Genomic DNA, 23,134 nt, shown 5'->3' with positions numbered 1-23,134 from the left:
TCTTACATCATGATAGAACAACAACATCCCATGATCTTGCTACATAACCAGCATGGAAATCCTCTGCTGCTTTTGGTACCCAATGTAAACTTTTCTTATTCTTCAATTTATGAAACATGGTATGTTATTCATTATATCAAATGGAGACATGCCAAAGCTTTGCAACACACAAGAGGCTGCAGTGTGTCTCATATTTTAGAGGCAAGAAGCTATAAGTGCTAAATTTGGTAGTGTTGCTTGGTTTATCACAAACAAAAGGAATGAGAGTGTTTAGATCTTGTAGTTAGAGCAGGGATGTCAAACCCATTTTCACTAGGGGCCACAACAGCCTTGTGGTTGCCTTCAAAGGGCCAAGTGTAATTTTAGAACTGTATAAATGTAACTACTCCCTAGCAGTTAGGCAAGAGCTCAGCGCTGCCACCAGGTAGAAACAAGGTGCTGGGCCGGATAAAACAAAATGGAGGGCCAGATTCAGCCTGTGGGCCTTATGTTTGCTACCTGTGAGTTAGAGGAAAACTTCCATAAGGAAAAGTGACGGAGCAACACAGCTCAAAGAACTCTCTTAGAGAAAGTGAAAGGAAAGGCAAATGGCAAGGTAGGAAAGAGAGGTGTTAACTACAAAAGCAAAGCTGCCTCAAATACATTTTTGGATCACTTCATAAGCACCTCTGATCCCCTAAAAATGGATATAGCGATCATTACAGGCCAGCATTAGTTGCTTTTTAATAGGATTTGCTTATTAATCTCATTTGCTTTTTCTGTAGGATTAATAGGCTGGGAAATTAACAAAGTTAAAAAGCTTTCATATTCAAAGGACTAATTAATAGGTAAGTGGTAGCCTGGAAGGAGGCTTATAGTGTTGTCACTGAACTTGGTATCAGGCTTTATCTCATTGAATATTTTTACTAACAAAAAAGGAGTTACAGAAAGCAGGTTTGTCCCATCTGTCCATGACGGCAAAAACAATGACAGATAAGAGACCGGAAGACAAATACAGCAACTGTGAAGCTTTCAAGAGGCTTCAATGAGGAGGCTGAATTGGTTGGTGTTTCCCAAACTGTTCACTGAAACACTAGTTACAAAAACAATTTCTTGAAGTTTGGTTGGATTGTGCAAATGATAAAAGCTACACTTCAGAGTTAGTCCCCACTGAAAAGTCTGGGTTAACTTGAGTTTATCTGAAATTAGTCACCAAATCAGATGGTGAAAGATTAGAAATTTATTTATAGGAGGAACCACCAAAGGAAATGGAAATATTTAACTATTAAAGTGTAAGATTTAGTGGGGAAAAGTTGGGAACACCACTCATTTTCCAATCTTCATGCTTCCTCATAAAAACTCCTCATCTCTACATTAGAAAGTTTGGAAGAACTAAGCATGTATAATAAAAAATAAAGCTGATATTTTTATCTCCACCTCCAGATCTTACAGGATCTCACTTGGTTCTGAATTGAAAGTAGAAGGGTAGAGGCTATATTTATTACTTCCTGATGATCCAGCAGGAAATAATAGCTATCTTTAAATACCTGAAGGCCTATCACATGAAAAGTGATTGGATCTACCCTAAGTAGCTCTGGAAGTAGAATAAATATGTCTCAGTTGAAGGGAGATAAATTGTGAGCCACTTGAAGGAAGATCTTTCTCATCACTTAGAGACCATTTAAAATGCAGAGAGCTAGCCTTGGCTGGGTTGCTCAATGGCTTGGAGCATGTTGTACACCAAAGGTTGCAGATTCAATCCCCAGTCAGGGTATATACCTAGGTTGTGGGTTTGATCCCCAGTTGGGTGTGTATGGGAGGAAACCAATCTCTCCTTCTCTCGTACTCCGCCCTGCCACCCCCCACACTTTCCCCCTCTTTCTAAAACCAGTGAAATATACTCAGGTGAGGATTTTTAAAAAACACTCTAAAAATGTAGTTGACTAAAAATATAAACAAACAAACAAACAAATAAATAAATAAAATTTAGTGGACTGCCATCAGTGAAGTGTTCAAGCCAAGGGGAAGTGACTACATGTCAAAGCCAAGATAGGTAAGCTTACCATGCTCTGGGTAGGAAGTTGTTTTAGAGTACCTATAATGTACCTCCTATTGCTAAGATTTTACAGTTCTGCAATACGTAAAAATGGATGGGAAGGCATAAGGGTTGTTCACTGATTGCAAATCTGCAGCCTACTAACTTTCTCCATATAAAGTATTCTCTAAAGAGCTCTTAAGTGATAGTGAACTCTCACCAGAAAGCATCAAATAATAGTTTCTAATAAGAAATCAATACCTTTGGCTATTGACATTCTAACCTTTGACTACTGATTTCCAGAAGTGGTCTCCCCAAGTAATAAAATCTTAAGATAAGAAATTATATTAATAGAAAAGTAAACTATTTATTCAATGGGAAACCAATCAGCAGTTAAAATGCATAAAGTAGATCTCTAAAACATAATGTCAAGTGAAAAAATTCACTAAAGGATATATACTGTACATCCCCATTTATGCACATTAAAACAACTAAAGAACAATATCATATTATTTATTGGTCTATTACAGGTAGAAAAAGTATAAAATATGCATGGGGATGACAGGTCCAACTCCAAGATTGTGATTACTTCTGGAGAGAAAGAGAGGAAAAAGAAATGATGGGACGGAGTTTTAATGATATCAATAATGCTTTATTATTAAAAAAAAACTTGGAGTGGCCCTGGCTATTATGGTTCAGTAGACTGAGCATCGGGGTGCAAACAAAAAGGTCACCAGTTCAATTCTCAGTCAGGAAACATGCCTGGATTGCAGGCCAAGTCCCCTGTAGGGAACATGTGGGAGGCAACCTATGGATGTTTCTCTTGCATATGTCTTGCACATTGATGTTTATCTCCCTGTTTTTCTCCCTCCCTTCCCCTCTCTAAAAAATAGAGAGGGGGAAGGATCAAGTCAAGCAACATGTACAAATGACCCATGAACAAGGAAAATGGGCTGGGAATTGTCTTTGGGAGCAGGGGTTAGATGGGGCAGGAGGCAGCAACTGGGAGGAAAATGGGGACAACTGTAACTGAACAATAATAAAAATGAAGTTAAAGCTATAAAAAAAAGAAAGAACTCTTGTTAAGTCATGATAAAAGAAAAGTGATTTGCTAGCAAAATAAATCTTAAAAAATACTTGGAGCACAAAAAGCAAAATGTTTATATCTGTACTGGGTAAACAGATGTTTATTATTTTACTACATTAGTTTCAGTAATTTCTTTTAAAAATATTTTATTGTTATTCTATTACTGTTGTCCCCATTTTCCCTCTTTGCCCTCCTCCACCCAACCCACCCCCCACTCCCACAGTCCATCCCCACACTGTTGTCCGTGTCCATGGGTCATTCAGACCTGTTCCTTGACTAGTCCCTTGCCTTTCTATATGTTTCTGAGAGTTTATGCTGAACTGACACTTCTAAAGAAATGTTAGAAGTCATAAAGCCCAGTCCTTCTATGAGTAAAGATATCTCCTCTCATATCTGATCACTCAGCATTTGCTCTAACTCCTTTCATTCTCCAAGTTCATTTTCTCCTTACAATAAAGTAAAATATGCTTTATTGTCACCTTCTCTTCCTTGGACCTGGCTCTGTCCCCCAGGATAACAATGATTCTACTGTATTCTCTTTGCTGAAATAACTCACATGGCTGCCTTTCTTCAAAGGACTATTCCTTTGAGTCTCATGGGAAATTTGTTAAAATATGCCCCATGTGGATAGTATGTCAAACTCATGCTAAATATTTCTCATGCAAAAGACATCTTGACTTATAATATAATTCAACTAAAAGATAAAGTGAAATAATACTTTAAGTCTACCTTAAGGAATTAGTCTAGATATTCAAAGAACTATAAAAGTCATTTTTTACTCATCACTTAAATTTTTTTCATTAGAAAGACTTTCTTCTATAAACACTTTCTTTCCAAACTGGTTACAAACATAGTGTTCTTTTTTTACTTAAAGTAAGAGGAATTGGGTTTTGGGTTTTTTTTTTTTTTTTTTTGGCCCTGAGTGTTAGCTCAGTGATGTTCAAATTGCAAACTGTGACCAATTACTAGGTCATGAAATCAGTGATAGCAGTGCTTTCAAAAATGCAGTAGAATAGAAAAAATAGAATAGAATGTAACTCTTGTAGAAAGAGTAAGTATTGTTTGTGAAATTTTTACTTAGTTTTAAAAAAATCACACATATGTACTGAGTTACAACATAAAATGTATTTCTTACTATAGATTGCAGTAAAAATACAGTTTGAAAACAATTGGATTAGATGCTTAGCAAATGCTTAAGAAAGGTGCTATGAGCCAGGTTTCTTTAGCTTAGACTGAAACATGAGTTTTGTTCAAATTTGTTGGATATGAAATGTGTGATAATGAAAGTGGGAACCAAATGAGATCAGGCTGCAGCTCAGAACTATGTCTGCTGGATACCAGTGACACAAATAAGAACTATTTTGTTTCCTGCTTCGTCCAAATGTAAGATTTCAAACAACTGTTTTTGGAAGCTTTATTTCTTCATCCATATATGTCACAGACCAAGACTATACTGTGCTCCTGTGCACAAGAAAAAAACTGGCAAATTAGCCTGCTGTGCTATTGTTGACACTTCTACAAATTGACAAAACCCAGCAGCTTCGACCTTGATCCTCAGTAAATGAAGATGTTTGAATTTCCAAACTCCTGGCAGTCCATACCAGGGAGCCACAGTCAATAATGCCTTCCTGTTATAATAATGTCATTTAAAACAGAGGAATTAGCCCCAAGCACCCAAATGCAAAAAGAAACACAATTCATAAACCTGCTCCCTATTATGTCCTAATGAGCCATATATAAGAGCTCCCTCTCCTCAGAACACACACAGACTGAATGGATTTTTCTTTTTGCCCTTCTCTACCACAATTGGCACTTATTTATTCTCACATACTCAGTATGTACAAACCTCGGAGAGCATTCATCTTATTGAAGTTAACGGCACATACTCCATGCCACGGATTGGGACAGATATCAGTTTTTAATAGGATCTCCTCTGGAAACAGGTAGTCTACAAGGTATCTAGCTGACATCTCTGGGGAAGCCTTCCTTTTTGCTACCAACAGTACTGAATGTGATAACTTTATATTTCTACTTGGATTTCCAATGTAATCTAGAAACAAAAGAGAAAGATGTCAATTGTTGTGGCAGATGTTAGGCTCATGTTTTTAAACAGGCTTAATAGAAAGGCAGATTTTTCTGAATTTTCAGGTTTAAGAATTTGGCTAAAAAATTAAAGCTTTTAAGTTTTTAGTGTATCATAAGACAGCATGAGATATGAGACAGTAATCACTGCTGGTGTGATTACACATTCTCTGTTGGTTTAAGAGAACAAGTCAGTTGTCTACTACCTTTTAGGTCAGTTTTACATCATATTAAATAACAAATTCTAAGTCATTTTAATACCTTGTTTTCTTACTTATAAAAAATGCCTTTTTCAAAAATAAGCACCATGATTCTTACTGAAATGTTTATCAATTTTAAAATGCAGGTTTTCTATTTGGTATGAACTCATTTAAAAATCAACAAACTCACCTTAGATATCATATTTTAGATAACTTATTTGAACTGAAAATTAAATTTTAAGACTATTTTCATTTCTCAATTTTATAACCTAATCATTACCATCTCTCTTCAATCCAGAAGTGACTCAAATTAACATACTTAAAACATATATGTTACATATAATAAAAAATTATTTGTTAAAAATATATTAGAGAAATATAATCTGATTCTTATAAGTCAAGAAGCATAGTTTTCATCCTGTAACATCCATCATTTAATGGATGGTAGTATAAATTGTTGAATCCCTCAGACCCAACATTTACCAACAGAGATGAAATTACTTAAAAATTTACTCAGTGGGTCTGAAGATGTAACTCTGGAAAATTAACTTGGCAATACTAATGAGGGGCCAGATAAGAGTTAATATTCTTTAACTTGGTAATTCAAACTCTGAGAACCTCACTTAAGAAAAGAATCCACTCTGGTACTGTTGCTCAGTGGATTGAGCACCAGCCTAAGAACCAAAGGGTCCCTGGTTCAATTCCCAGTCAGGGCACATGCCTGGGTTGTGGGCCAGTTCCCCAGTAGGTGGCACACAAGAGGCAACCACACAGTGGTTTCCCTCTCCCCTCCCCTCTCTCTCTCTTCCCTTCTGTCTAAAAATAAATAAATAAAATCTTTTTTATGGGAAAAGGACTTGAACAGACACTTCTCTAAAGAGGACATACAGAATATCCAGAGACACATGAAGAGATGCTCAATATCGTTAGCTATCAGAGAGATGCAAATTAAAACCACAATGAGATACCACTTTACACCAGTCAGGATGGCTATAATAGACAAAGCAACAAACAACAAATGTTGGAGAGGGTGTGGGGAAAAGGGGACCTTAGTTCACTGTTGGTGGGATTGTAGACTGGTACAACCATTATGGAAAACAGTATGGAATTTTCTCAGAAAAATAAAAATTGACCTGCCTTTTGACCCAGCAATTCCACTGCTAGGATTATACCCCAAGAATCCTAAAACATCAATTTCAAAGAACCTATGCACCACAATGTTCATAGCAGCACAATTTACAACAGCCAAGAGTTGGAAGCAACCTAGGTGCCCATCAGTAAATGAATGGATCCAAAAATTGTGGTACATATACACCATGGAATTTTATGCAGCAGAGAGAAAGAAGGAGCTACTACCTTTTTGCAACAACATGGATGGAACTGGAAAGCATTATGCTGAGTGAAATAGGCCAGGCATTGAAGGACAAATACCATATGATCTCACCTTTGACAGGAAGCTAAAGAATAAAACAAACAAGCAAACAGAATAAAAACAAAGACGCTGAAATAGAGAACAAGTGGGCAGCGACCAGAGAGGAGAGGGAAGGGAACTTAAGGGGAAAAAGGGGGGAGGGATTTTGAGGAACAAGTATGAAAGACACAGAGATGAGGACTGGGGGGGGGGAACGGGGAGGGAGGGGGAGACCGGGCGGGGGGGGAAGAGAAAAAAATGTACTTGAAAAGTAACTAAATAAAATTTAATATTTAAAAAAATAAAAATAAAAAATAAAAAAAATAAAATCTTTTTTAAGGTTTTGTTTATTTGTAGAGAGGGAAAGAGAGGGAGAAAGAGAGAGAAACATCAATGTCTGGCTGCCTCTCATGTGGCCCCCACTGGTGACCCAGCCTGTAACCCAGGCATGCGCCCTGACTGGGAATTGAACCAGCGACACTTTGGTTCACAGCCCAAGCTCAATCCTCTGAGCTACACCAGCCAGGGCAATAAAATCTTTTGTAGAAAAAGAGAAGAATCCAAAATGTGTAAAAATTGAGTGCTGATCTGTGAACCAAAGAGTTGCTGGCTGGATTCCCAGCCAGGGCACATGCCTGGGTTGCAGGCCAGGTCCCCAGTAGGGGGCATACCAGAGGCAACCACACATTGATGTTTCTCTCCCTTTCTTTCTCCCTCCCTTCCCCTCTCTAAAAATAAATAAATAAAATATTTTTTAAATGTGTAAAAAGTTACACAAATGAAGCTGAGGACTTATGACAGCACGATCTGCATGATTGATAATCCCATCCAAAAAATGCAATAACAAAAAGAAGAATGTAGTTAAATAAATTATGGTACACTTACTCTAATATTATATACCTATGGAATGTTATATAGCTGTTAAAAGATTGGAGATTCTTAAGGAAAAACATACATGTCATGTTTTAAAAGAAGAGTTATTATATGGAGACCATAATGTTTTAAAAGATTTGTAAGAAAAAAGTGGAATAAAATTAAAACATCCACAATAGTTTTTTAAAGTATCTTGGTCTTCCCTCCTAAATATTTTTCCTTTTTTTCTCACATAAAATGGTATAATAGAGTACACAGAAACTGGGGCATATGCCTGGCTCACAACGCACTTAGTTGCCCTGTCCTCTAGCTGTAGCTAAGTCGGGGTCAGAGACCTATGACCCAACCTCCCCAAATCAAATTCTTTTTTCTGGGAATCTGAACAGTGAGACAAGAGAAACCTAGAATCTAGATATCTTGGAAGCTACAGACATGGATCCCCATTCTGGCTCCTGCCTGTGGCTCAGTTTGTTCTTTGCTTCTTTAAATCTAGGAGCTATTCATCCAGTGATTTCATCTGCCATGCATAATCTTAACAAATACAGTAGTTATATTATTTTTATAATGGAAAAACATACTATGAAGATGTATCATTTAAACAAGTGTCAGCAAGGATGTGGAGAAAAGGGAACTGTCGTGCACTGCTGGTGAGAATGCAGACTGGTGCAGCCACTATAGAATGCAGTTTGGAGTTATCTCAAAAAATTAAAAATGGAACTGCCTTATGAACCAGTGAATCTACTTTTGGGAATATACCCAGAGAAACCTGAAACACTGATTTGAAAGGGGTGATATGCACCCCTATCAAACACTGATTTGATAGGGGTGATATGCACCCCTATCTTCACTGCAACGTTATTTACAATAACCAAGATTTGGAAGCAGCCCAGATGCCCCTCAATGGATGAGTGGATAAAAAAGCTGTGGTACATTTACACAATGGAATACTGCTCATCCTTAAAAAAGAAGGAAATCTACCTTTTGCAACAGCATAGATGGACCTGGTGAGCAATATGCTAGATGAAATAAGTCAGTCAGAGAAAGAAAAATACTATATGATTTCACTCATGTATGTGGAATCTAATGAACAAAATAAACAAAACAAACTCATAGAGAACAGACTGACAGCTGTCACAGGGGTGTTGCTGGGCTGGGTGAAAAAGATGAAGGGATTAAGAAAAAAATCATAGACACAGAAAACAGTATACTGACTACTATAGGGGAGGGGGTGGGGAGGTACAAGAGGGTACAGGATGGATAAATGGTAATGGAAGCCGAGTTAATTTGGGAAGATAAACACAATACAAAGATGTATTATAGAATTGTACACCTGAAACCTATATAATTCTATTGGTGAATGAGTAAATATTTTATTAGTGAATATAGTGAAAAAAGAAATGAAGTTGGAGAAAAATAATTTTATATGAAGAGTTTCACAGGTAATGTTCTACTTAGTGTTAACATAGGGAGCAGAGGAAAGACAGAAGATAGTTTTGCTATGTCAGGTGTTCCTAAGTCCCAGAGCTCTAGGGAGGGGTCATTGGGAAACATGAGTCACCTAGAAAACTCACTGCCACTTGACACTAATGAAGCAGGGTACATCTCCAGCATACAGCTGGCATGAGGGTACAATGTTCTGAGGAATGGGATTCATTAATTCACGCAAAAACTTTTTATAGAACACCACAATGTGCACAACACAGATAGAAAGACCCCTGAATTGTCTCTGTCTCAGCCAGCTGTAGATCCTTCATCTTTACTTGCATAGCAGGGTATCTAACCTGAGAGTTCACATGAGTCAAAGGAGTTGGCTGAGAACTGCTTTCCAAAAGAAAAATAACAGATTTCACTTAATGTTAAAACTACCCTGATTGGTGTGGCTCAGTAGACTGAGCACCAGACTGCAAAACAAAGGGTTGCTGGTTCAATTCCCAGTTGGGGCACACGCCTGGGTTGCAGGCCAGATCCCTAGGAGGGGGTGTGTGAGAGGCAACCACACATTGATGTTTCTCTCTCTTTCTCTCTCCCTCCCTTCCTGTCTCTCTAAAAATAAATAAATTCCTTTTCAAAACTATCAGTCTCAGAACTAGGTATTTATATTTCAATAGCTCATTAAGAGATTAAGTTGTTTAGATTTCTTATTTTGAAAAATTTCAAACATATATAAAAGTAGAAAGACAGTAAAATAAGCCCCATAAAAGGATCAGTCAGATTCTATGTCAAGAGAACATATTTTAAAACTCACCCATTGCTCCAAAAGGTATGGGTAAATCACTAGTGGAAGGTTTTTCAACTCCTCCGGGGACAGCACTGCTGTTTGGCTGATAATCTCCCCTTGCTCTTGCTTGTGAGACAGCTGCTTGCTGCGATAACTGGGAACTACCTTCACCACCATCACCATCCCTATTATTGTTCAAATTTGCAGATGCTTGTATATTGGGGTTGGTTGTGACAACAATTTCCTGGTGAAACACAAAATTGCATCTATAAACAAGGCTGCATAGTGAGAAAATATGGACATGCTCTATCATCTACCCGGGCCCCCCAGGCTGGTAGGGAAGCAACTGTCTCTAATAAGACGTGCTAAAACTCAAAGATATTTTGTGCTATGACTAAAAACTATAGGTGTAGACTACTCTTCAAGCTGCCATGATTGCTGCCTCTTGGGGACTTGGTAGCTCTACCTAATGAACTGAATGATAATTGCTGGCAGAAAATAAATATTTCATGAATAAATGAATAAATGAGTTTCTTGAAAATCACAGCTTTCGTTTGTTTTCCCTTTCCCCAATGGCTTTCAACTTTGGCTACACAAATGAACAGTTGAATTACCCTTAGGGATCTTTCAAAAAAAAAAAAAAGCTCTTCTTAGGTTCACTCTCAGCAAATTCAATCAGAACCTCTGGTTCACTCCCTCTGGAGTGAGGGAGTGAGGGAGTGAGGGAGTGAGGGAGTTAATATATTTTTTAAAAAGTGTCTCATGTGATTCTAATATGTACCCAGGGTTGACCATGATTACTGTAGGTGAGGGCTTCTCAAACTCTAATATGCACACAAATCAGCTGGGGGTATTGCTAAAATGCAAATTCTGTATCAGTGAGTCTGGTGTAGAACTCAAGACTGAATTTCTCACAAGCTTTCCGGTGTTGCTCCTGCTGGTCCATGGACCCACTTTGAGTGGCAAGGACCTATCTTACTCCTAGCCAAGTACACAGCAGGCAATTGGCAGATGCGCTTCTCTTTTGATATCTAAGCAAATGTGAAAATTACCACTTTCCAGGCAGTATCTTCATTTTACATTCAAATGTTTAGGGTGTAGTTTTTGTAGGCTATAAAAGGGAATGTGAAAAATAAGCAAATTTGGTTACAGATGGTGCTTGAGCTATCACTGAATTCGAGTCATTCACCACAAAAACATAAGCTCAGCTACAAATATTCGTGGCAAATAGTTTCCATAAGGTTACTCTAGAGACACAGGAGTGACTAGACATGGTAAAAATAAAATGGGGTTTTTAGAGAAGTGGGTGGAAATTAGGAATTGTTGTTAAGGTCATCAGGAGAAGGCAATAGATATAACATGTTTCCCTAATGGCCCATTCACATTAAAAAGTCTCTATTTATTTTGAATATAGAATAGATGAGAGGCAAGCCAGATTCCTGTTTACCATGTAATTATACAGAATATAAAATATCTGTGATAGCTTAACCTCATGACATGCACTATTTTCACTAGGTTCTACCATTACTGAAGGTGAAGAAGTAATAGTGCTTTCCTTTTCTCCTGTGCCATCCTTAACTATTACTGGCACAGCTAAGTAGTACCACATGCTGCTCAGTGGGATACTGAAAAACATTTGTCAAATATCTTCATAGCTGAAACTTTTTATAGTATAGCCTTTGGGTTCAAATATACTAACTATAACCTTATATTGGATATTTGATATTTTTTATATTTGGGATATTTTTATGCATAAAATAAATAGCAAAGAGTGAAAAAAACAGGCAGTATGCTTTTTAGAGAACATATTCTGCCCCTAAACTAAATAAACAGGATTTTGACCACACGCCTGAAATCTTGTGTGTTGTGCTTTTGATTCTGGAGTTGTATACAGTATGCATTTGTACAGCAGAGACCATATTTAGATGAAAAATAACTTACTGGTGTCCCTCTGACTGTAGATCCTAAATAGCGGATCAGAGCACTGATATAGTTAAGACAGGTTCTCCACTCTTTTCCATTTTCATCCAAATCACGTTTGGGAAAAACTGTTGCCAGGAACTCTGCAAGTAGCAGAAAGCATTCATGAATATTAGAAAAAAGTTAACAAAGTAACTGATAAGAAGAAAGTTTTTATTTAAAATACTGAAATCTTCCATTTTTAATTGTCATTCTTTTTTCTAACTCTTTCTGACTGGTTAGAAATTCTACCCAAAGAAGATGCTTTTCTGAATATCTTATTTCTTCTAATGTGAGAGTCCTAAAACACTGACCAAGGGAGCCAGTAATGAGGTTTTGGTACTTTAAACAAGTATGTAAAAAAAGGTCAACCATTTCAGGGTACTAATGCCATTTAATGACCCTATGATTAAGTTCAAACTAAAAATAAAAGGAAACCTGTAAAGAGAAAATAATATTATTGCAAATATTATTATACCACGGTTTATTTGTGCACATTACATGTCTATCTTCCCCATAAGCTATTCTCTCTGCCTAGAATACTCTTCCTATTTTCTTTACTTAGGTAAGGAATCCTTCCAAATCCAGCTCAGATGTCTTGCCCTTAGTAAGCTTTCCCTGATGCCCTCAAAATAGTTGCTCTGCTCTCAGAGCTTCCACAGCATTATCATATTGGATTGGAATTGATTGTTTCCCTCAACTTACCCCTTTCCGAACTGTGAATTCCTTGCAGGCAGAAATACTTATCTTTATATCCTCAGTACCTATGAGTTCTAGGACCCTCATACACATTTCTGGAAGGCAGGAGGCTTGAGTGGATTAATCATGAGATTCTACTTCTGTGTTGCCAGTTTCTAGCACTGAAATGTGTTTTATTTTCCCATATTTATTTTTTGGCCTTTTCTTTGTTTTTTAGTACCAAGTTTTAGCACTGAAGAACTGACTTAGTGCTAACCATAGGAATTATCATTAATAAAGCCTATCTTATCCCACCAGTCTATTGACAAGTTTTATTCTTTAGAAGCTGTTACCCATTACATACTATTAAATTATATAATCTGGTTCAGACAGGTGAAAAAATGAACAGTTCTAAGATTTAGCAACACTTCATCATTATTTCTTCAACTACTAATAACATCCATCAAACGACCAAATGATGATAAAACAAGATTCCATAATGCCCTTACATACCTCTTATGGCTGCCAACTTGTTTGGGTCTAAGGGTGGGCGGTTTCTAAGATTTGGTAGGCACGGACTTGTACCTACTGAGCTGCAAACCAGGACTTCCTTGGAGAACAAAACACGAGCCAGGTAGCGGGCTGCATGCTTAGGTTCAGGCTTCCTTTGTGCATTCATCAAATGCATCTTAAGAATTGTGACATTTCTTTCTGGATTACCAAGATATCCTTTAAAAATATAGGAAACAAGTAAAATCCTTGTTTTTTCAGGCAAGGCTACCATGAAAGTGCCCAAGAAATTTAGCCTAATTGATTTCTAATTCACAAATTTCTACTTGGGTGAATTTTTTCCCTATGCTTATCTGTTCTTTTCCTTAAATGAGTTACGCGATGTTATCTATATAATTGTTAGCATTTTACATCTTTTATAATAAAGTCTTGAGTTTGTTATACTTGAACTAATCTGTTGTCTTCAATACATTTACTTATTAGGCTGCAGGTACACATGTAAACATGTTGCTCTGAGATTTCATTACTCACTTTGATACTCTTTTTTTAAAGATTAGATTTATTTATCTTTAGAGGGGAAGGGAAGGAGAGGGAGAGAGAAATATCAATGTATGGTTGCCTCTCGTGTGTTCCCTGCTGGGAACTGGCCTGCAACCCAGGCATGTGCCCTAACTGGGAATCAAACCTCAATCCTCTGGTTCGCAGGCCCACACTCAATCCACTGAGCTACACCAGCCAGGGCCTCTTTCATACTCTTAAAGTAGACTCAGAGATATATTACCGAGTAAGCATATGTTTCCTGGAGATGATTGGAAAGTATGGTTGAGTATAATTAAGAAATTTAAAAATAGCTAGCATATCTACTATTATAAAAGGTACTATACTAGATATTTTTCATCTATAAGCTCAGCTGTTAGGATGACGATCCTAACAACTTCATACCACTTAGTATATGAAGAAATTAAGGCCTAGAGAATTTAAGTTATTTGAACAAGATCACACTTCTGGGTATAGAGCCAGTTTTTTTTTAATCCTCAGCCAAGGACATGCCTATTGACTCTACAGAGAGGGAAAGGAAAGGAAAGAAAGAGAGAGAGAAACATTGATGTAAGAAACATCAATTGGTTGCCTCTCTACATGCCCAGATGAGGCACTGAACCCACAACCTAGGTATGTGCCCTGACTGGCAATTGAACCTGTAAGTTTTTGGTTTATGGGTCAATGCTCCAACCAACTGAGCCACACCAGCCAGGACTATAGAGTCAGTTTTAATATCTAAGTCTGTCTGTCTGTAAGACAGGTGCTCTGAACCATTAATCTTCTACTAACATCTTCTATGATTTTTCTATTCCTTTTTTAAACACAGAATTGAAATCATACTTTATATATAGTTTGAATCCTGGTTTTTCTGTTACTATTATATTTTGAGCATTTTCCCATTTTCTATTTTTTTTTATTTCCAACTCTGCATCCCTGTCATCATGATTTTCCTGATAGGTGACATTTATGTTGCACTTACACTCTAGGAATTGTGTCAGGAGCTTTAAATGAATTATCCTATATGATCCTCCCAATTCTATGAAGTAGGCACTATAATTTCTGCCACTTCACAGATAAAGAAACTAATATTTAGGTCAGATAAGTGGCTGAAGGTGATATGGGTTGGGATTTTAACCTAGGCAGTTGACTCAGAAGCCCATGTTTTACTGCTTCACATACCATGAATATACCAACAGTTACTTAACTAATTCGTTATGGTTGCTTATTTGTCTGTTTCTAATTTTTCATGATTCTATAAGGCACATTCTTATATCAAAATTTTAATACAATTTTTTAAGTTATATATTTGGACAGAAGTGGGATTACTGAGTCAACTGACATAAATAATTTTAAGATTTTTATACAAATTACCCTTGAGAAAGTTTCACCAATTTATACATCTAACAGTAGCATATCATAGTGCCCGTCTATTATAAAAAGCACAATTTTTAAAGTTTCTTCTAGTTTGGGTTAAAAAAGTAATTTAAAAGAAAAGGGTCTCTAAGGTAGGAATCACCAAACTGCAATCCACAGGCCAATCCCACCACCAGTTTTTATAAAAGTCATATTAGCACACAGCCATACCCATTCACTTACCTACATCTGTGGCTGTTTTTATGTTACAGCCACAGAGTTGAGCACTTGTTAAACAGACACCAGATGACCCACAAAGCCTAAAATAGTTACTATCTAACCCTTTACAGAAAAGGTTTTCTGAGCCCTGTGATAGGATATTAATAAGACCAGCTATTTAGAAATAGATACACAAACTATAAAATATTAAGGAGACTTGCCTTTGGAGGTCAGAAAACATTGGGTCCCTTAATCTCTGCCACTGTGGCTTGGCAGGCAATACAGAAGACTACTAAGGAATACAAGTTTTAAAGTCAGAGAAAACTGGTTTAGAATTACAGAACTGCCACTCACCAACTCTGTGACTTTAGAAATGAGGGTAATAAAAGCACCTAAAGCATGGGGACTATTAATAAAGAAGAGGCATATCAGTTGATTAGCACAGTGCCTTGCACATAATGTACACTCAGTAAAAGTCATCATTACATCACCTAAAAACAGCAGTCAAAATAGAAAATGAAAAAAAGCTTCCATTAGCTTGTATCAAGAATGTTGAAGAATATAGGTTAAATACTACTATTTGTAATATGCATCATTTCACACTCACCAATATATAAAGAGATGGGGTCAGGTGATAAGGAAGAACCATGGCTATTGTCATTTTTCAAAACAGTTGGGGAAATCGTTGTTCCACTGCTATTTCCCATGCCATTTGTTTTTACCAATACACCGAAAGGCAAAAGTGCTGAAAGAAAAGAACTCTCAACTGTAAATATTGTATCTAGCAAACTATTCTTCAGGTATGAAGGGGAAATAACACATTCTCAGACAAAAGAAAACAAAATGTGTTTGTCCCTAGCAGACCCACTCTTAAAGAATGGGTAAAGGAGGATCTTCAAACAGAATGGTTATGATAACAGAAGGAAGCTTAGAGTATTGGGAAGGGAAAAACAATATAAAGAGAAATATGTATGCAGAGAAACTCAATCATTCACACACTGATGGTGAGAACAACCACACTAGAAAACAGTTTGGCAGTTTCTTAGAAAACTAAGCCTGCAATTACCACATGGCACAGCAATTCTCTCTGGGGCATTTATCTCAAAGAAATGAAAGCTCATAGTGACACAAAAACCTGAGTGTCATGCTAATACATGAGTATTCATAGCACCTTTATTCTTGAGTCAAAATCTATAAACAACCCAGATGTCCTTCAACAGGTGAGTGGTTAAATAAACTGTGGTAAATATGATACCATACTAAAGGAACAAAGAACAGAAAGAGCAGAAATATTAATAAATATGATACTATCATGAATTTTATAAATTATATGTGATAGCCAAAACAAAAGTGAAAACACCATCTGACACCTAAACAGTAATAATTAAAAGTGAGGGTGGCAAAAGACCATGAGTAGAATTAAAGTTTCATCACTTAATGCTAAGTGGTAAAATTTTGAGAGCAATAGAGGTATATAGTAACATCCACAGTGACCAGTAGGAAAACTGTACAAAGCAATATAATCAATAACATAAAAAAATCAAGATGGAATACTAGAAAATGTTCAGATAACCCACAGGAAGGCAAGAAAGAGAAAGACAGAAATGACAAACATGGAAAACAAAGTTAAAAATAATAAAATGACAGACTTAAGCCCCAGAATATATATCAGTAATGTACCTTAAATATAAATGACCTAACTACATCAATTAAATGGTGACAATTGATAAAATAGATAAAAAACAAGACCCAACTATATGCTGTTTACAGGAAACTCTACAAATTCAATGCATAGGTAGATTGAATGTAAAAGGATATAAAAATATATACTATGCAAATATTAATAAAAAGGCAGAGTAGCTATACTGATATCAGATAAAGTAGACTTCAGAGCAAAGAAAGTTACTAAAGGCAAAAAGGGATGAATGGGTCAACTCCCAGGAAGACATAATAATCCTCAACATACCTAACAAAAGAGTCTCAAAACACATGAAGCAAAAACAGAAAGAGCTGAAAAGATAAATAATCAAATCCATAATTACAGTGGAGAACCTCAACAACCCCCTCTCGGCTACCAATAAAACAAAAACAGATATAAAAATCAGTACGGATATAGAAGACCTGAAGAACACAATCAACCAACAAAATCCTCATCATAGAACATCCCACCTAATAAAAGCAAAATACATTCTTTTGAAAGCCCATCAATCACTCACCAAGATAGACTACATCCAGTGCCAGAGAAAAAATCTCAACAAACTTAAAAGAAACAAAATCATATACAGTATATTTTATGACCATGATGGAATCAAACTACAAATCAATAATACAAAGATGAGAGAAAATCTTCAAACACTTGAAAATTAAACAACACACTTCTAAATAATACATATGTCAAAGAGAAAGTTTCCAGGCAATAAAATCTATTAAGATTTAATGACTTCACCAATCTGCATTCACACCAACAATGCAAAATTAAAATGGATCTGCCTTTTGACCCAATGATCCCACTTCTAGAAATATATCCAAAGGAACCCAAAATGCTAATTTTAAAGAACATAAGCACCCCTTTGTTCACTGCAGCCTTATTTACAATCATCAAGATATGGAAGCAGCCCAAGTGTCCATCAGTAGATGAGTGAATAAAACAATTATGGGAAATTCACACAGTGGAATACTACTTGGCCATAAAAAAAGAAAGTTTTACCCTTTGCGACAGATGGATGGACCTGGAGAACATCATGCTAAGTAAAATAATCCAGTCAGAGAAAGATAAGTACCATATGATCTCAATTATATGTGGAATCTAATGAAGAAACTGATCTAACAAGCAAAATAGAGACAGACTCATAGATGGAAAGTGGGACGACAGTTAAGGGCAGTGTGGGGATGAGGGGATAGAGGGATTGAGCAAAAAGGAAAAAGGACTCATGAATATGGGCAACAGGGTGGGGATTGTGGGAGAGACAGAGTATAAGGGAAGTAAATGGTAATGGAAAAATATAATAAAAATTCTTTAAAAACTAAAAAAATACTTAATGACAATACAACACATCAAAATACATGGGATGCAACTAAAGAAATACTGAAAGTGAAAGTTATAGCACTAAATACTTACATTAGAAAAAAGAGGCCTCAAATCTATAATCTAGATTCCTAAACCAAAAACTAAGAGCAAAATAAAACCAAAATAAGTAAAAGGATGAAACAATAAAGAGCAGAAATAAATAAAACAGAAAATATAAAAACAATGGGAACTCAATAAAGCAAAAAGGGGCATCCCAAAAAAGATGAATTAACCAAATAAACCTCTAGAAAGACATACAAATAAAAAGAGATGATACAAATCATGAAACAGAATATCACTAAAGATTCAGCAGCCATTAGAAATAAAGATCTCATGGAGGGTTAGCAACAGGGGAGTGGGAGGAGGAGAAGGGGGGAGAAGGTACAGAAAATAAGCAGCATAGATGGTAGGTAGAAAATAGATAGGGGGAGGGCAAGAATAGTATGGGAAATATAGAATCTAAAGAACTTGAGACACGTGGTCATAAACTAAAGGGGGGAATGGTGGGGATGGGGGGTAGGGTGGAGGGGAATGAAAGGGGGAATAGAACAACTGTAACAGCATAATCAATAAAATTAATTTAAAAAATAAAAAATAAAGATTCAGCAGCCATTAAAAGAATAATAAAGAATACTACAAACCAGCTTACATACATAAACTTAATACCTTGGAAAAAATTAACAATTCCTCCAGAATTACAAATGTCAAAATTCAACCAATGGACTTCCAGCCAAGATGGAGGTGTAGGTAAACACACTGTGCCTCCTTGCATAGCCAAAATAAGGCCAACAACAATTTAGAAACAAAAAACAATCAGTACCAACAGAAAACTGAACTGTATGGAAGTCTGACAACTAAGGCGTTAAAGTAGACATATTCATCCAGACCAGTAGGAGGGGCTGAGTCCAGTGGCTGGACAGAGAGGGGTCATGACAAACCAGTGGCTGGAGGACCCCAGGCACACAAGGCAGCAGGTGGCAGACCCAACGAGGCAACAGATTGTCGAGGGGTGCAGTGCCCAAGGCAGCTGGAGAACTGGGAAGTCCCATATTCATAAGCAGATAAACCAGGCAAAACTGGGGGATGGAACAGACTGAACAACCCAGCATGCCAGCGCAGGGAAATAAAGCCTCAAAACACAAACTGAAAACACCTGTGGGGAGGGACTTCCGCCAAGATGGAGGCGTGGGTGGAAGCACTGCCCCTTCTTACACAACCAAGTTTAAAAACAACAAAGTTTTAGCAACAAAAACGCAGCCAAAACACAGAAAATTGAACTACACAGAAGTCTGACAACAACGAACCCTTCAGCCAAACCGGTAAGAGGGGCAGAGCCAGCAGCAGAGCGGGGTCGGGCAGGAAAGATCCCCAGGACCGACCCGAGTGTTCTACCCAGGTGCGCCAGCAGCCATGGGTGGATCCCAGGTGTGGAGAAGCAGGCAGACCCACTGAGAACGCAAGGCAGCGGACCCACTGACGGCAGACCGTGGTCACACATTTGCACGCAGATAAACCGGATAAGGAGCTAGCAGTGGTGAGACGAACTGTGCAGGCCCCAGTGGCAGAAAGCAGCAGAGAGAACCGCCATTGTCCCTTTCTGATCCCACCCCAACATACAGCGTCACAAATCAGCGACCTGGGTGGCCCCTCTCTGACCACGCCCCACATTTAGCATCACAAAGCAGAGACCTGGGTGGCCCTGCCCTGGTGAACAACTAAGGCTCTGCTCCTCATATGTAACAGGCACAAAACATGGCCCAAGAACAACTCAGAGCCCCAGAGCCGATAATTCTAAGTGATCAAGAAATAGCCAAACTTTCAGATGCACAGTTCAAAACACTGGTGATCAGGATGCTCACAGAACTGGTTGATTTTAGTCACAAATTAGAGGAACAAATGAAGGCTAAACTAATTGAAATGAATGGAAATGCACAGGAAACCAATAGTAATGGAAAGGAAACTGGCTCTCAAATCAAAGGAGTGGACCAGAAAGAGGAAAAAAATGACCAAACAGAAAAGGATGAAGAAACAAGAATTCAAAAAAAATGAGGAGAAGCTTAGGAACCTCCAGGACATCTTTAAATGCTCCAACATCCAAATTATAGGGGTACCAGAAGGGGAAGAGGAACAGTCATGAGTGGAAAACTTATTTGAACAAATAATAAAGGAGAATTTCCCCAATCTGGCAAAGGAAATAGACTTCCAGGAAATCCAGGAAGCTCAGAGAGTACCAAAGAAGTTGGACCCAAGAAGGAACACACCAAGGCACATCATCATTATATTAGCCAAGATTCAAATGAAGGAGAGAATCCTAGAAGCAGCAAGAGCTAAGGGGACAGTCACCTACAAAGGAGTTCCCATCAGACTGTCAGCGGATTTCTCAAAAGAGACCTTTCAGGCAAGAAGGGGCTGGAAAGAGGTATTCCAAGTCATGAAAGGCAAGGACCTACATCCAAGATTGCTCTATCCAGCAAAACTTTCATTTAGAATGGAAGGGCAGATAAAGTGCTTCCTACATAAGGTCAAGTTAAGGGAGTTCATCATCACAAGTCCTTACTATATGAAATGTTAAAAGGACTTTTCTAAGAAAAAGAAGATGAAAAGCATGTACAGTAATATGACAGCAAACTCACAATTATTAACAACCAAACCTAAAGCAAAAACAAAAACAACCTAAGCAAACAACTACAAGAGGAACAGAACCACAGAAATGGAGATCACATGGAGGGTTAGCAACACCTCCATGTGGGAGGAGGAGAGAGGGGGAAAAGAAGCAGGGAATAAGCAGCATAGATGGTAGGTAGAAAATAGGGGGAGGGTAAGAATAGTATGGGAAATATAGAAGCCAAAGAACTTGTGACACATGGACATGAATTAAAGGGGGTGAACGTGGGTGGGAGAGGGTGTGCAGAGTGGAGGGGAGTAAAGGGGGAAAATGGGACAATCATAATAGCATAATCAATAAAATGTATTTTAAAAAACTCAACCAAGATGACATAGATAATCTAAATAATCCTATAATCATCAAAGCAATTGAGTTTGCAATTGCAAAGCTCCAGAAAAAGAATATATAAGCCAAGATGATTTTATTGGAGATTTTTAGCAAACATTTAAAAAACTAACATTAATTTTTCATGCACCCTTCCACAAAATAGAGGAGGAGGAAATTTTTCCTACTTTATGAGGCTAATACACCCTAATACTAAAACCAGACAGAGAGAGTACAAGTAAAATACAGAACCAGTATCGTTCATGAACTTGGACACAAAAGTTCTTAATCAAATATTTGTAAAACAAATTGAATAACGTATCCATTATATTAATATTTATACCAATTCATGATAAAAATTCTCAGCAAGTTAGGAATAATGGGAAACTACCTCAAGTTAGTACAAATTACCTACCAAACACCTAAGGATAACATCATACCAAATAGTCAGAGACTGGACGGTCACGGGGGAACCAGATGGTAGGGAGACAGCAGCAGTACAGCAGAGTCTTGGGGATGGAGCAAAGAGAGGAACAGCAGGGAATTCGGGGGGTGCACAGTCCGGGGATCAGTGCTTGGCGCAGGGCGCCCCTTGACGAGGGCCCAGTATTCTGGACCAGTGACCCGTGCAAACCCCTATTTTGGATTTGTCTGGAGGATGCGGCCTCACAAAACAAAGACAGGAACTGAAGAGTTTTCGGCTGGTGCATGGTTGGGGGGCCAGCGCCCACGAGCAGTGTACCTGGGCAATTGCCAGGAGCGCTTGGGACAATGTCCCCCGTGCTGCTCCCTCCCTAGGATTTTGCAGCCGGGCCTGCCAGGGGACCCAAAGAAAGACAGGAGCAGAAGGCCCACTTTCTTTATTTGATGAGAGAAAAACTCACACAAATCCAGGAATCACACAGAGTCCCAATCAAGAGGAACCCAAGGAGGCCCACTTGAAGACACATCATCATTAAAATGGCAAAATTCCAAGACAAAGAGAGAATCTTAAAGGCAGCAAAGGAGAAAAAAGAAATAACACACAAGGGAGCCCCAATAAGGTTAGCTACTGACTTTTCAATGGAAAAGTCAATGGAGTGTTTCAATGGAAACACTCCAATCAAGAAGAGAATGGCAAGAAATATTCCAAGTAATGAGAACCAGAGGCCTACAACCAAGGCTACTTTACCCAGCAAGGCTCTCAATCAAGATAGAAGGCCAAATAAAGAGCTTCCAAGACAAAAGAAGTCTAAAAGAATATGCCTCCACCAAACCAGCCCTACAAGATATATTAAAAGGTCTGCTTTAAGGAAAGGAAGGAAAAGAGACAGACAGAGAGGAACACAGCTACAAAAATGGCAATGAATAAGTACCTATCAATAATAACCTTAAATGTAAATGGATTAAATGCTCCAATCAAAAGACACAGAATAGCTGCATGGATAAGAAAACATGACCCACACATATGCTGCCTACAAGAGACCCACCTCAGGACAAAAGACCATCACAGACTAAAAGTGAAAGGCTAGAAACAAATTTTCCAAGCAAATAGACAAGAAAAAAAAGCTGGGGTAGCAATTCTCATATCTGACAAAATAGACTTCAAAAAAAGGGCCATAATGAGAGACCCAGAAGGTCACTTCATAAAACTCAAGGGAAGAATCCACCAAGAAGACATTAACATCATAAATATATATGCACCCAACATAGGAGCACCCAAATATATAAAGAAAATCTTAGAGGACTTCAAGAAAGATATTGACAGCAACACAATTATAGTAGGGGATTTTAACACCCCACTATCAAAAATGGACAGATCTTCCAAACAAAATATCAACAAAGATATTGTGGCATTAAACAACACCCTTGATGAAATGGACTTCACTGATATATACAGAGCCCTTCATCCCAAAGAAGCTAAATACACATTCTTTTCAAATGCACATGGAACA

The 23,134-nt window shown here is 37.7% G+C and overlaps 1 protein-coding gene across 1 annotated transcript in view; it reads right to left on the bottom strand.

Moving 5' to 3' along the window:
* BEND2 (BEN domain containing 2) overlaps positions 1 to 23,134 on the bottom strand; it is a 53,871-nt gene that overhangs the window by 391 nt on the left and 30,346 nt on the right. Inside the window, 4 exon segments of the mRNA XM_053655774.1 lie at positions 4,948 to 5,151; positions 9,913 to 10,129; positions 11,827 to 11,948; positions 13,036 to 13,251. Coding sequence (XP_053511749.1) covers positions 4,948 to 5,151; positions 9,913 to 10,129; positions 11,827 to 11,948; positions 13,036 to 13,251 — 759 coding nt within the window.

This window comes from Artibeus jamaicensis, unplaced genomic scaffold, assembly GCF_021234435.1.
Source record: "Artibeus jamaicensis isolate MK-2021 breed Jamaican fruit bat unplaced genomic scaffold, CSHL_Jam_final scaffold_1283, whole genome shotgun sequence".
NCBI classification, from domain to species: Eukaryota; Metazoa; Chordata; class Mammalia; order Chiroptera; family Phyllostomidae; genus Artibeus; species Artibeus jamaicensis.
Note: the sequence above shows the minus strand (reverse complement) of the source record. Positions and strands in the feature narration are given on the sequence as shown.